Source organism: Protobothrops mucrosquamatus, unplaced genomic scaffold (genome assembly GCF_001527695.2).
Source record: "Protobothrops mucrosquamatus isolate PMUCROS unplaced genomic scaffold, P.Mucros_1.0 scaffold2009, whole genome shotgun sequence".
NCBI lineage: Eukaryota > Metazoa > Chordata > Lepidosauria > Squamata > Viperidae > Protobothrops > Protobothrops mucrosquamatus.
In genome coordinates, this window is record NW_015388122.1 from 75,714 (window position 1) to 90,695 (window position 14,982).

Consider the following 14,982-nt stretch of genomic DNA (forward strand, 5'->3'; position numbering starts at 1 on the left):
AAGAAGAAGAAGAAGAAGAAGAAGAAGAAGAAGAAGAAGAAGAAGAAGAAGAAGAAGAAGAAGAAGAAGAAGAAGAAGAAGAAGAAGAAGAAGAAGAAGAAGAAGAAGAAGAAGAAGAAGAAGAAGAAGAAGAAGAAGAAGAAGAAGAAGAAGAAGAAGAAGAAGAAGAAGAAGAGATTGTAAGATGGCACTCTGAACCAATGTGAATAAGCTTCCCTTGAATTACTTCATGTTCATTAGCTAAAAGTTTTTCCTAGTTGAGCTAATACAATTATTTTATTTTGTTAAATTTGTTTGCCACCCATTTTGCCATGAGGCAACTTTAGACAGTTTACATTAAAAATGGTAAAAACTATAAATATATACAGCAAGGTTTGTATATATTTGGGCAATAATAGTCTTAGGAGTTAGGGAAGAATCTCCAGTAACCTTGTGCAAAACTGATTTTGTATGTTTCTAAAAATTTTATCAAGTGGGCATTCCACTCTCTCTTTTCTGCTCCAAACAACATCTATTCTATTCTGACAGAATAGTTTTTATGTAGAATCTATCAATCTGACTCCATTTCTAGGGCAACCTTTCATATCACTGCAATGCATTTTGCTTACAGCTGCCCTTGAAGACCATTCATAAGCTTCAGCTGGTGCAAAATGTGGTGATTTGGGCAATTATGTGCATTCCTCATTTGGCACATGCAACACCTCTGCCAGTAACCTTCTGAGTTAAGTCTGAGATACTGGAGGTAGCCTATTAGGCAAGATTTTTTTTATTTTCTTAGGCAAGAAAAACCAAGTGCACAGGTATAGAATAAGTGGTACCTGGCTCAACAGCAATAACTATGAGAGGGATCTAGAAGTCCTAGTGAACAACCACTTAAGCATGAGCTAGCAGTATCCTGCAAGTTGCCAAAAAAGTCAATTCAGTCCTGGGCTGCATCAATAGAGGAATAGTATGAAGATCACATGTAGTATCACTTTATATTGCTTTGATAAGATCACACTTGGAATACTGCATTAGGTTTTGGTCACCATGATACAAAAAATAATGTGGAGACTTCTAGAGTATAGAGAAGAGCAACAAAGATGATTGAGGGCTGGAGGCTAAAACATACGATGTGTGACTCAGGAACTGGGTATGTCTAGTCTAATGAAGAGAAGGACTAAAGGTGACATAGTGACAGTCTTCCAATATTTCAGGGGTTGTCACATAAAAGAGGGGGTCAACCTATTCTCCAAAGCACCTGAAGGGAGGACTGGATAATGGATGAAAACATATCAAGGAGAAATCCCACTTGGAACTAAGGAGAAATTTCCTGATAATGAGAACAATTAATCAGTGGAACAAGTTGTCTCCAGAAGTTGAGGGTGCTCCATCATTGGAGTTTTTAAGAACAACTGAACAGCCATTTGTCTGGAATGGTATAGAGTTCTGCATGAGCAAGACTAGAAGACTTTCAAGGTCCCTTCCAACTCTGATATCCAGTTATTAAGGCTCTTCATGGCTTGGGGCCAGGTTGCTTGTGGAACTTTACTACCTGGTTGTATCTTTCTATCCTAGAAAGAGGACACCCTCCCTCTTTCCACAATCAAGTTTCCATCACTGTAATTTAGCAAATTCATTATGATCAAGTCAACTTTCACAATGTCCTCTAGATCTTAATTTTTGATGGATATGGAATTTATGCACCATTATCTTTTCTTGCCCATCTACAGCTGTTGTGAAATAGCAACTTGTTTTCTGTTTTGCAGTAACAGAACTCTACAAATGGTCCAGAATGCCATAGCTTCAGTAGTTTCCAGCATTCTCCTCATAACACACTACTTCAAGAACTGCCAGTTGGCTTCCAGGTATAATTGTTGGCAATCATTTGTTTAGGACCTAGGTACTTTAGGACTGACTTTTCCCTTCCTTCTGCCCACCAAATGAATCCCCACTCAAAGAGGGCCATTTTCAGAAATCACAGAAGCAAGAAGAATTCTCATGGAATATTCCCCTAAAAGTTTAAATGATCTTCTCTCTCCTGTTTTTTAGGGATCTCATTAAAACATGTTATTTCATAAGGACTTGAGAACTGGAACAGTTTGCCATGTCCTGTTTGTTGCTTTATGCTGCTAAATGTTGCCCTATTTTTATATGTAATATTTTATTGATTTTCTCATTTTATAATTGGATATTTAAAAAGCAACGTGATGACTGGGTTAATCAATAGTTCAATAGTGTACATAAATCTTTAGTATAAATCTTATGTTACAACATCAGATATTTCCTCTCTTTTTCCATTAATATCTGTTATCTCATATTAGGCTAGTACAATTCTTATTGTTATCAACTAAATTAAAAAAATCTTTGTTACAGTTATCAATAATTTTTAGCTTATACATATCTTAATTGCATTTGCACTTAATCCTTGTATACAAGGATTTTTTTTTCAGGCTTTAATTTAGGTGTTGTCTGGGTTAACCAATAATTCAGTAATATACATAAATTTTTAGTTTAAATCTAATATTAGAACATCAAATACTTCCTCTCTCTTTCCAATAATATCTGTTATCTCATATTGGGCAAACACAATTTTTATTTTCAACTAAGTAGAAACATCTTTGTTACATTTATCGATAATTTTTAGCCTATACATATCTTGACTGTGTTTGCACTTAATGTCCTTGTATAAACAATGTCCTGTTATTGCTTCCCCCCCAAACTTTAATTTCCCATCAATATTCAAGAAAACACTATTATTTATAATTTCCAAATACTTTATATTTAGGTGATCAAAAGCTTCCCTTATCTCAACTTCTCCCTTTTTCCCTTTTCATACCAAAGTCTAATATTCTAGTTACACATCTTATCTATTTAATTATAATGTTACTCTATTTTCTAAAAGTTATCTATTTTCCACCATATTCAACCATCTAGCTAGTAATATAATATCCTCTCTAATAAGTCAACACCATTATTTTCTTCAGCCTTACTCTGGCTTTCTTCCTTTGCCAGCTAACCTAACCTTCCATGTCAGTGCCTTTGAATCATCAAACCTCCTCCCTGTTGCTCCAATTTCCCACAATTCTCCTGATAACTTTATCTTCCATTCAATCTGTTCTTCTTCCTTTTCCTCAAATATATTGATTTCTTGATTTGTGAAAAGTTTTTTCCATTTTCAATGTTGTCACTCCATTTTCTGCTTTTTCAGTTGGCTGGGTCTGTTGGTTGGTTGGGTCCTCTGTCTTAGCGTTTAGTTGTTCCAATTTTCCTTTTGTTTTCTGCATTGTTACTTCTTTGCTTGTAATCAAGATCTGGGTTTGTATATTTAAGCTAGAACATTGTTCCTTTGTGTTGCTTCTTATTTTATCACAAGCTGAAAGGATAGTTTTGTGTATTGATTTCAACATGGAAAGGATTTTTTCCTGATCTTCATCCATATTTTCTTAATATGTTAAGTTGAAGACTTTAGAATCAAACGTTAAAAATAATTTTTGTCTTTTTTAGCTGGGTATGGGACATCTGTTTCATGTTTTATAGGTGGTTTTATAGGTGGTCTTTATAATAGAAATTGTTTATCAAGTAAGAGTATATAATCCAAGGTGTTCCATCATTTTGTGTAATAATATATGCTTCTCATTCAGGGAAATAGGAAAGCAGTTCCTCAAGCATAGCTCTGAAAGTCAGTAAAAGTTTACATTCATAGTTCAGGCAGGCCAGCTTCCAAAACAGTACCTGCCACATAGATAAGCCACCCAGAAATCCCTTCTTTGCAGCTGGTTTTTTCAAAGTTAGTAGCTGTCAAAGCCAAACAAATTTTATCTGAAGTCTTGGCTTCAAGCCAGGATTCTTTTAGTAAATAACAAATTGTAATACCATAATTAGTCACAAGATGTCACCAACAACGTTTTATAGCTTTTTAAGTCCAAAATTTATATGGTGGTTTTTCAAGTCTTTTTTTTAAAACCAACAGTCTCCAATAAGAAAAAAGAACACTTTTAGTCCCCAAGTTTCAAAAGAATATATATCCAATTAGATTAAAATTAATCTTATAGTTGCTCTGTTTCCCCTGGGTAGTTAGTCGCCGCTTTTCTTAGAGGGTGGGGTAAAAATTCTAAAACTTAGAATCTTAAAGAGAGGATCAGGTCTCACCCAGTTTCATCTGCGTTGCTTGAAAGTTGCTTGGTGGTGCTTTTGACCTGAAACCAAACGGGGGTCCCCTCCCTTCTCATTGCCTCTTGGGACAACTTTCGACCCTTTCCAGGGTCCCCCAGCGGAGCGAATTCAGGCGCAAAAGATGGAGCCCCATCTTCCTGTGTCCATGGAGCCGTGACGTCAAGCCAGAAATCATGTTGCCATATATTTTAATGAATTGTGGCTATGCTATTTTATTGTAATATATGGTTTGGGATATATGTGTGTGGGATTACTTAAGATTAACTAAAAAGTAAATCATTGTTAACTGCATTTGATATAAGGTATAATAATACGACTTCAATAGGGTTTCTACTCATCATGATTAAACCCTTCAATAGGGTTTCTACTCATCATATTTAATGTATTAAATATAATGCATCAAAAAACTTCTTAAGAATTCAGCCTATTTTTCAGGTTCAGCTACTTCAGTTGAGATGTTAAAAGGCTAGAGAGCAGGGAATGTGGAACATTCACTAAACATCAGTATCTAGCACAAATTAAATCATACCTCCATCAATGCCCATTACGAATCGGCCCAAAATAATCATTTCCAAGATTCCTGCCAGCTGTGAGATGGCCATAAACAATGCAGCCATAATGGCAAACACATTATTTAGCAGCAGAGTTTGCTTTCTGAAAAGAAACAAATTACTTATTACATCCTTACATTGCCAGATAAATAGCCAGATAAATAAATAATTAAAGGTTATTACAACAGATAGAATAAGTCAAAAGTATACCTATAATGCCAAAATTAAGGGTATAAAAATATCCTTCAAACTGCATAGTAGAAGGCAATGGAAAACATTTCTTTATTTTACACAGACAAACTGGATAGACAGGATAAAGATAGCTCAAAATCTTGGGAAAAAAGTACTGTAGAACAAATGAATCTTGCCAAGGAGTCTCTTCAGAATTTGTCTTAAATTAGATGGGACAACCAGTAGCCCCAGAACTGTGCAGGTTTCAGAATAACAGAGTTGGAAGGGACCTTGGAGGTCTTCTTTTCCAACCCGCTGCTCGACTAGGAGACCATACATCATTCCAAATAAATGCCTATCTAGTTTCTTTTTAAAAACTTCCACTGATGGAGCACCCACAATTTCTGAAGGCAAGCCGTTCCACTGGTTAATTGTTCTGACTGTGAGAAAAATTATCCTCAATTCTAGGTTGCTTCTCTCCTTGATTAGTCTCCATCCATTGTTTCTTGTCTTGTCTTCTGGTGCTTTGGAAAATAGGTTGACCCCCTCTTCTTTGTGGCAGCCCCTCAAATATTGGAACACTGCTATCATTTTCCCCTAGTCATTCTTTTCACTAGACATATTCCTGCAACTGTTCTTGATATGTTTTAGCCTCCACGCCCCAAACATCTTGGTTGCTCTTTGCTACACTCTTTCCAGAATCTCAACATTTTTTTTATAATATGGTGACCAAAACTGGATGCAGTTTTCTAAGTATGGTCTTAGTAAGGTCATGGGATCTTGATTCTACCCCTTTGTTAATGCAACCTAGGATTGCATTGGCTGGTGCTGCACACTATTGACTCATATTTAAGTGACTGCCAACTAGGACTCCAAGATCCCTCTCACATTCAGCAATATAGACTGTCTGTTTTCAAATGACGCACTAAAATACGATGCGGATCTTCAACAATGGCCCAGTCTATTATAGATTACTCTGGAGGGTCTCTAATCGTGTTAGGTGCTAAGATAATGAGCAGGATTCAACAATATTGTCGCTCAGTTCTCCCACAAATGTATAGAACAACTGTAACTTTTTAGTTTTTTCATATTTCTTTTTTGTGATTTTAAGTTTTATGAATAAAAGAAGAAAACCAAATGTTACATAAATGTCAATCTTTTACATTCTCATTTTTTAAAAAAGTGTCTAAAATTTGATAAAGTAGAGGTAGTCCCGAACCTTTTAGAGACCGAGTGCCCAAACTGCAACCCAAAACCCACTTATGTATCATCGGGTGCAGGGTGGGCGTGGCCTGTTGGGTGGGCGTGGCCTGTTGGGTGGCATGGCCTGTTGGGTGGGCATGGCTGTGGTGGTAACAGCAGACTGGATGGGACTAAAAAGTTCAATCAATCAATTCCAACTTTGCGAGATCTTTTTTTTCCCCGCGAGAAGTTGAAATTGATTGATTGAACTTTTTTTTTTTTGCACATGGCGGCCAAGGCCTAAAGCGAAAAGGTTTTATAAAATCCAGCTGAAGGCCTAGGACGTGTGCCCACAGAGAGGGCTCTGCGTGCCACATGTGGCACGCGTGCCATAGGTTCGCCACCACGGCCCTAGACATTCAATCTAGGGAGATATGTTGTTTCCCTGGAGCAAAAATCAAAGATGTGACTGAGAACCTTACTAAAATAATTAACCCCATAGATTACTACCCCTTTCTTTTTCACGTGAAGACTAACAACACAACAATGAACCTGAAAACAATAACAAGAGCAGCTAGGTAAGAAAGTTAAGGACTTAGGAGCACAAGCATCTATATTTCTGACAAAAGGCCAACATCCTATGAGGGAGCAACAGATTTTAGAAATGAACCACTGGCTTAGGTGCCATCAAGAGAACTTGACCATGGTCTGGATTACCTACATGAAGGCTTCTTGCAAGGGATGGGCTGCACCTCACAAGAACCTGGAAAAATATATTTAGAAAATGATTGGCTCATCTTATCAGAAGGACTTTAAATTAAAATATGACTTTTAAGACCTAATTCCAAGCAAAAACCTCTAGACAACCAACCAAATACAGAGGTAGAAAGTGAAGGGAAAGAAGAGAAACTCAGATGCAAAGTAGGAGATGTAGGAAGCATACCCAGGGTCAGCCACAAAGAACTTAAAGACCTATATAGTAATGCTCAAAGTTTAGGGAAGAAACAGGGTGAACTTGAAGTACTAGTACATGAAGGTAGGTATGATATAGTTGCCATTACCAGAAACTCGTGATTGGAATGTACTGATTAAAGGATACAAACTATTCAAAAGAAACAGACCTAACAAAAAAGGAAGTGGAGTTGCATTATATATAAGAGATTACCTCCTCTCTACAAAGATGCATAAAACCAAGGATGAAAGCCTGCTAGAATGCATATGGGTCAACATAAAAGGAAAAAAGAATGGCATTGCCATATGTGTATACTACAGGCAACCCAACTAAGTAAAAGAAATAGATGAACTATTTGCTAATCAGTTAACAAATATATGAAGGAAACCCACCAGAATAGTAATGGGGGATTTTAATTATCCTGACATCAATTGGGAGACTAACTCTGCAACAAGTAGGAGGTCGAACAGGTTGTCAACCTAGCTGACAACTTTGTCACTCAAAAGGTAGCAGATGGAACTAGAGGGGCAGCTATACTGGACCTAATTCTTACTAACACAGAAGATATGATAGATGGGATTGACATTTCAGGAACTTTTGGGAGAGTGACCATGTCATTTTAGAATTCAATATAATACAGGCCCAAGCAACAGAACATAATCAAACCAATATCTTAAACTTTAAAAGAGCTAATTTTAAAAACTCAGAGAAATATTGGGAAGGAACCAATGGATAAAAATCTTAAAGGGGAAGTCAACTCAAGAAGCTTGGGGAACTCTGAAAAATATGATTATAAAAGCCCAAGCCAGCATAATACCACTGAAAAAAAAACCAAGAAAAAACCAGCATGGTTGCCCAAAGAACTCTTAGACAAACTGAAAGGAAAAAAAAGATAAATACAAAAATGGAAAGAAGAACACATAACTAAGGCAGAATATCAACAAATAGCCAGAACCTGCAAAGATGAACTTAGGAAAGCTAAGGCTCAGAATGAAGTAAAAGTTGCAATAAATGTCAAAAATAATAAAAAAAAAACAAGAAAAAAGTCAAAGAAATAATTGGTCCACTAATGGGAAATGATGGCAAGGAAGTAATGAGCAGTAGAGAGAAAGCAGAACTGCTTAATTCATTCTTTGCATCTGTCTTCATACAAAAAGATAATACAACCCAACTTACCAAAAACAGAACCATAAAAGACAGGCTAGGAATGCAAATTAAAATAAGCAAAAATAAGGTAAAAGAACACCTGTCAGTTTTAGACAAATTCAAATCACTGGGTCCTGATGGATTATACCCCAGATTTCTGAGGGAACTGGCAGATGTGATCTTTGAACCACTGATATATATCTTTCAAAGTTCTTGGAGCACCGGGGACTACCTGAGGACTGGAAAAGAGCTGATCTTCTTCATCTTCAAAAAGGGGGAAGAATAGATCCAGGAAACTACAGACCAATTGTGATGACCCAGGGCCCCAAACAGAGGCAAAGCAATCAGCTGGCCCGAGCAATAGTCTTTTTAATCACTGCCAATGTTCACCTAACAGCCCCCACATATGCTGGCACGAGTTCAAACAAAACAGCCAGGGAAGTTTACACTGTTCTTAAAGCAAGACAGATAACAAGCAAATGTATAATCCTTTTAACTCCCAGCTTGCCTGTGAACTGCCAACTGCCAACTGCAGACTGCAAGGAGAGATCAGCAGGAAGAAAACTGGTCCAGAATACAAAGTGTCCAGGTTACAAGAGCACACTATCTCAAGATTTCATGTTTGTTCCCGGCAAATGCCCCACCCCACAGCGTCTCCTTAAATCCTACTCCCCAGGTGTACCTTGTGGAGTGGGGCGGGATGCTCTCCTCCGGAGCAAGTGAGCCTGCCTCCATTGTTCCCTCCTCCTCTCTGCTCTCCTTGCTCTAGGATCAGTTGGGGAAGGGCCTTGCTCCTCGCCTGAACTCTGCCTTCCCTGTTCCAAACCTGAAGGGCCCTGGCCTGCCTCAGCCTGCTCTTCCCCACAGTCCTCCGAAGCCACAGACACCCCCTCCTGGGCCTCAACAGGGAACTCCATGTCTTCCTCAGGGTCAGGCTCGGACGGAGGCATGACACCAATCAAGCTAACATCACTACTTGGAAAGTTCTTGGAAAAGATAATCAAGCAACAAAACTGCAAACACCTAGAAGCAAACAAAGTTATAACCAGAAGCCAACATGGGTTTGTCAAAAACAGATCATGACAGACAAATCTAATTTCATTTTTTAGTAAAGTGACCAAATTAGTAGACCAGCGAATGCTGTATACTTGGACTTCAGTAAGACATTTGATAAAGTAGGCTTCCGGTTTCGTCACGCAGCCACCATGGATGGCTGGGAGATATGCTCTCTCTCCCCCGTTCAGTTTTGCATCGCTCGGGGGCCCTGAAAAGGGCCGAAAATCACCCCAAAGAGGCAATCAGCAAGGAGGGGCTTTTGCTGGATCGCAGGAGTGTAGCAACGCTCCTGTTAGACCTGGCAATCTCTCCAAACCGGTGAACAAAAGGACCAGCCATAGAAATATGGCTCGTCCCTAGACTGCTAACAGCTGAAGTCACATTAACATCTGGCAACTTCAAAGCAGCGTGGAATGGATTGGGTGAGATCTGCCTCTCTTACATCCTAATTACTTAATTACCTGCATAAGCTGCTAAAGTACTTTCTCCCCTGTGGTGAGGGAAGGGGGATTTTAGCCCTCCCTCCAGAAACAGCGGCTATCAACCACTTGGGAGTCTAAAACGTTGGAAAAATACTGGGATCCTAATTGGAATTCTATTTTTTAAAACTGGTGGATTATAAGACTTGTAACTTTCTACTCTTTATTTTTTTTCTTCTTCTCTGATTTTTACTCTAACTATTATTGAAGATTTGGGTTCTTTCTCTCCCCCTTAAAATAGAGGGGGAAAAGAAAACTGAAAAGATCTAACTAACTCTGAGCTTGCTGGCTAAATTTGAGACTGTAACCTGCTATTCTTTAAGAGAGACTTGTTGATAGCTTTGAAATTAGATAAGATATAATAACCTTGAAGCACCATCTGCAAGAAACTCAGCTCAGCTTTTTACTTGGTGGACTTTCTGATTGTAAGCTTTTTGTTTAGTTTAATACATGACAATAGAAGAAGAACAGGAATGGATTTCTCCCACAGAGGAAGTACAGGAACAAATTCTTTATATGTTAAAAGCAATTATCCAAACTCTCCATATGCAAGCTCAAACTATGACTTCAACTAAAGAATCATCTATACAGAATTTTATAGAGAAGGTGAAACAACCAAATGCTATGACAGAAGACTCAGATACTCAACAAATACAAACAGTGGAAAACACGGGGAGGAAACTGATAATAGAGAAAGGACTTTTCTTATAAACCAGAAGGAATTTGAAGATAAAAAAGAAAAACAGATGAAAGAGAAGATAAATACTTCGGGACAACTGCATCGAACTGGAAAAATAAAGAGACAACCTGCTAAATCCGCTAGTTCTCTTAAGAAAACAGCAACTGAATGCCCTTATCAATATCAAACAATGGTTTCAACAACAATACAAGGAGACTTTTTTGATGATTTAAAGGCAAAAATACGAAAAATGACCTGGCAGAGGAAAAAAGCTAGAATAAGATTGAAAAAGATTGGGGTTCTGATCTATATATGAGATCTAAAATAGAATATATTTAAATAGATAGAATATGTATTCTGAACATAAGACATTGTAACGATTTGAGATAAAAAAATTTTTTGGGTCATATAAAATCTAGAAATATGTTGAAATAAGAATATTATATTGTCATTAGATGGATAAGATAGATGGTAGAATTTATATATAAGGTGTGCATTTTAAATATTAGAATGTATGAGCAATCGGGATAAAGGAATCGTGTTTAATTAAAAATTTGGGAAAATTAAATATTAAATGTAATTTGAATGTCTATAAATAATTAAGATTTGAATTTAAGATATTGTTATGAGTTGAGACAAAGGTTAAGTAAAACTTAAAAGTATAAGTACTAATAATTAAATTTGTATATGGGTTTATGGTATAAATATTGGTGGTTTACTTTTATTTTTTTTTCTCTTTCTGGAAAGGAAGAAAGGAGGAAGTAGAAGGAAGAAAAGAAAAGAAAAAAATTATCAGCTCCAAATGTGAGATAGGAGACTTAGAAATTGAGATCATTTAAAACCTGGAAATGATAAAGATTAAACGTTAAACTTAAATATCAATGGCAAACTAAAGTTAAAAAAAACTTACTAGGTTATTGTCTAAAAGGTGGAATGTCAAATTAATTAAGATATGTATAGACTGAAGATTATTGATGAATATTATAAAGGTATTTTTTGTTTGATTAATAGAATAAGAACTGTATTGGTTTGAACATGACAGTAGATATCTTGGGGGAAAGAGAGGGAATTAGTTTGTTGTAATAATTTGAGATTTGTACTGATGATATTCAAATGTAACAGAATTACTGTGCTCAGCCACCATGCTACTTTTCAAATATGTAAAGGTAATATTGTAAAACCAATAAAAAACCTGAAACAAAAAAAAAAGACATTTGATAAAGTAGATCACAATCTACTACTTTATAAGATAGAAAAATATAGGCTAGAGTAACCACGGGTTGGCAACCCGTGGCTTCGGAGCCGCATGCGGCTCTTTCAGTCTTCTCCTGCGGCTCCCAGCCTCCTCCGCCATTTGCACAGAGAGAGAGAGAGAGGGAGAGAGAGAGAGAGGGGGGGGAGGCACTTGTGCTTCCCTTCTCTCTCTCTCTCTCTCTCTCTCTTTCTCTCTCTCCGGACTTGCCCCCTCGTGGAGCTCCTGATTGGCCCTGCGCCAGGGTGCCCCGCCCCCTGGGAGAAGTGCGGCCAGGAAGTCCCTTTCCCGGACTGGCCCCGTCCGAGGCGCACGTGGCTGGGGAGCCACATGGGGCAGCCCCGGGATCCCTCCTGGGAACAGCTGGCCGGAGCCTCTGCTGAGTGGGCCAGCCCTCCCGCAAGCCGTGGCCCCAAGGGAGCACAGCCCCTGCAATCCCCAATCTCTCTCACAAACACACCACACACATACACACAAACACACTGAGTGGGGGAAGAGGACTGGCAGACCAAGGGCAGAAAGAGAGAGAGGGAGAGGGAGGGAGAGAGAGAGAGAGAGAGAGAGAGAGAGAGAGAGAGAGGGAGAGAGAAAGAGAGAGAGAGGAAAGAGAGAGAGGGGGAGAGGAAAGAGAAAGAGAGAGAAAGAGAGAGGGAGGGAGAGGAAAGAGACAAAGAGAGTGTTAAGTCCGGAGAATAATGGCGCTTGAGACGAAGCATTTCTAACAAGTCTTTATTCTCTGCTTCCATTCTATGAACAACCTGAGCAGAGGCACGCAGGCCTCTATTTATACCTTCTGATCCCCGGGCAAGTTCAACCAATCATGAGGCGGTCTTTTCCCGCCTTGCGCATGCGCACAAGGCTGGCGCCGCTCAGTCTGGTCCCGGGCAGCTTCTGCAAATGCCCGGGACTCTTGCAATGTCCCGAGCCTGCCTCTTGCAGGCTCAGGACACAACACCCCTTCCCCCTGGATGAAATAAGATTGCGCCCACATGGACGCCATCCTATTGATGGTAATATAATTAATAATGAGTTAATGTCACACAATGTATAAGGTGTGGGACTGTTCCTTTGAACCAGATCCAGTGGCCCCCAACCTTGTTTCCTTAAAGTCAACCANTCAGACCTGGGGAGTTTGTATTGTTTTCCCCGTTGCTTCTTGCACTAGGTGAAGTGCCCTGTGAATGACTAGTGACTTCAGTTTGACTTTCCTGCCCGTCTCCTGTATTCGAGCAGTCAGGGCCCTGTTGATCGCTAAACCTGGTTGACCTCCCATCTATGGAGTTTTCTAACCCCTCTGAACTCATTGCCGCGTTTCCAGATGGAGTGCGGGTTTCCTGGCTCGTTTCTGTAGTGCTAGGGTCTAGGGATGCCTCCCTGTTAGCCCTGATGCATGAGGACATCCTTCTTTGAGCCATTTCAGCAAGGGACGTGTTTCCCCTTTGTTTTGCCTGCTCTCTTGCATGTTGTGAGTTGTGAGTATGCTCCCAGGTATTCTCCGTGTCTGGAGTATTGCTTGTTAGGGGTGGATAATTAGTCTGCCACCGGTGGGACTCCCAGGCTGGAGTGTGTGTGGGGGTGTCTGTGTACCCCCTTTCCCCAGAACTGCTACCTGAAGCACCTGTGGAGCTTGGGTGTTGAGTACCCGATTCACTCCCCGCAGCCATCGTTGGCTGTTGATTTTGATTCCCAGAATGCATTTCCCATTCCTCCTCCCCCCCTAGAGGAGACTGAGAAGGAACCATAGACAAGTCCCATCTCACACGTAGTTGATCCATGTGGCGGCGAAGCACGCGGCCGTCAGTCAGGGACACCTCATAGGACAGAGGCCCCGAGACCTTGCAGACCACCGCCGGGACCCAGAGGTGGCCAGGCCCGGTAATTCCTGGCCCAGACAGGATCACCTTCATGTAGGACCCTTGGTGGATGTGGCTGAGACACCTGTGCAGCTACACGTTCCAGATGCAGCCTGTCCAATTTAGTCACGAGCCAACGACCCCAGCGGAGTTCGGCCGGGCACTTACCCGTGGCAGTGCACGGAGTAGTACGATGTGCCAGAAGAAAGTCAGCCAACCTGTGATGCCAATTGCCGTAAGTCAGCTTCTTGAGAGCGTCCTTGGTGACGCGGACCATCCGTTCAGCCAGACCATTGGTGGAAGGATGGAAGGGAGCCGAAGCAGCGTGGCGGATCATGTTGGTCCGAAGAAATCCCTGAAACTCAGTAGAAGTAAATTGAGGACCGTTATCCGACACTAGAACATCTGGCAACCCGTGTGCAGCAAAAATGTTCCTCAACACTTGAATAGTCTTGGCGGCTGTGGTAGAAGACACAGGCACGACCTCCAGCCATTTGGAATGGCTATCAACAACAACCAGGAAGAATTGACCCTGAAAGGGCCCAGCGTAATCTACATGTATTCTAGACCATGGAGTGTGTGTTTCCTCCCACCTGTGTACAGGGGCCTGGGGCATTTCAGGCCTGGACTGTTGGCAGGCATGACACCCATGAACTTAGGACTCGATGGCCCTGTCAATGCCAGGCCACCACAGATGGCTGCGTGCAAGCGCCTTCATCCTAACAATTCCAGGGTGGCCCTCATGTAATGAAATCAAGATTCTAGCCCTCAACGAGGCCGGAATCACAACTCTCGATCCCCAGAGGAGGCAGCCATTGAAAGTGGACAACTCGTGCCTCTTGACCCAAAAACATTGAAAATCCTCCGCAGGGCACCTGTCAGGCCACCCAGAGAGGATCCATGACAGCACGCGTTTGAGCGTGTGGTCAGTGGCAGTTTCAGCAGCCACATCCCTAGCATTGAGGGGACATTCAGGCAACTCCTGAATGGACAATATGTGTACAGCAGAAGCGGGATCAGGCTCCACAGTAGGTAATGGCAGCCTACTTAAAGCATCTGCATCACCCATTTCCTTACCTGGCTTATGGACCAGTGAATAGTCATAAGCTGAGAGGAAGATGGACCATCGCAGCATACGAGGGGACAGGATATGAGGGGTTTGTTTGGAGGTAGTGAATAGCCCCAGCAAAGGCTTGTGGTCAGTGAAGACCGTAAAATGGCAGCCATAGATAAAGTCATGGAACTTTTTAATGCCAGCCACCAGAGCCAAAGCCTCCCTATCATTTTGAGCATAGTTGCGCTCAGCCGCAGATAAGGTCCTAGAGTAGTAAGCCACAGGGACCTGAGTCCCATCAGCCGTCAAATGGCTAAGAACAGCGCCCACACCGTAGGGTGAGGCATCACAAGCCAGGCACACTGGCAACTGCTCATTAAAATGAGCCAACACCGCATTGGATGTAAGCAAGGCTTTAACCTCATTGAAACTGGCCTCATGGACTTTGGTCC

The 14,982-nt window shown here is 40.7% G+C and overlaps 1 protein-coding gene across 1 annotated transcript in view; it reads right to left on the reverse strand.

Annotated features, from left to right (window-relative positions):
* Positions 1–14,982, reverse strand: part of SLC2A9 (solute carrier family 2 member 9) — a 90,327-nt gene that overhangs the window by 53,266 nt on the left and 22,079 nt on the right. Inside the window, exon 5 of the mRNA XM_015823841.1 lies at positions 4,685–4,809. Within this exon, the coding sequence (XP_015679327.1) occupies positions 4,685–4,809 (125 nt within the window). The remainder of the gene's footprint in view (positions 1–4,684; positions 4,810–14,982) is intronic.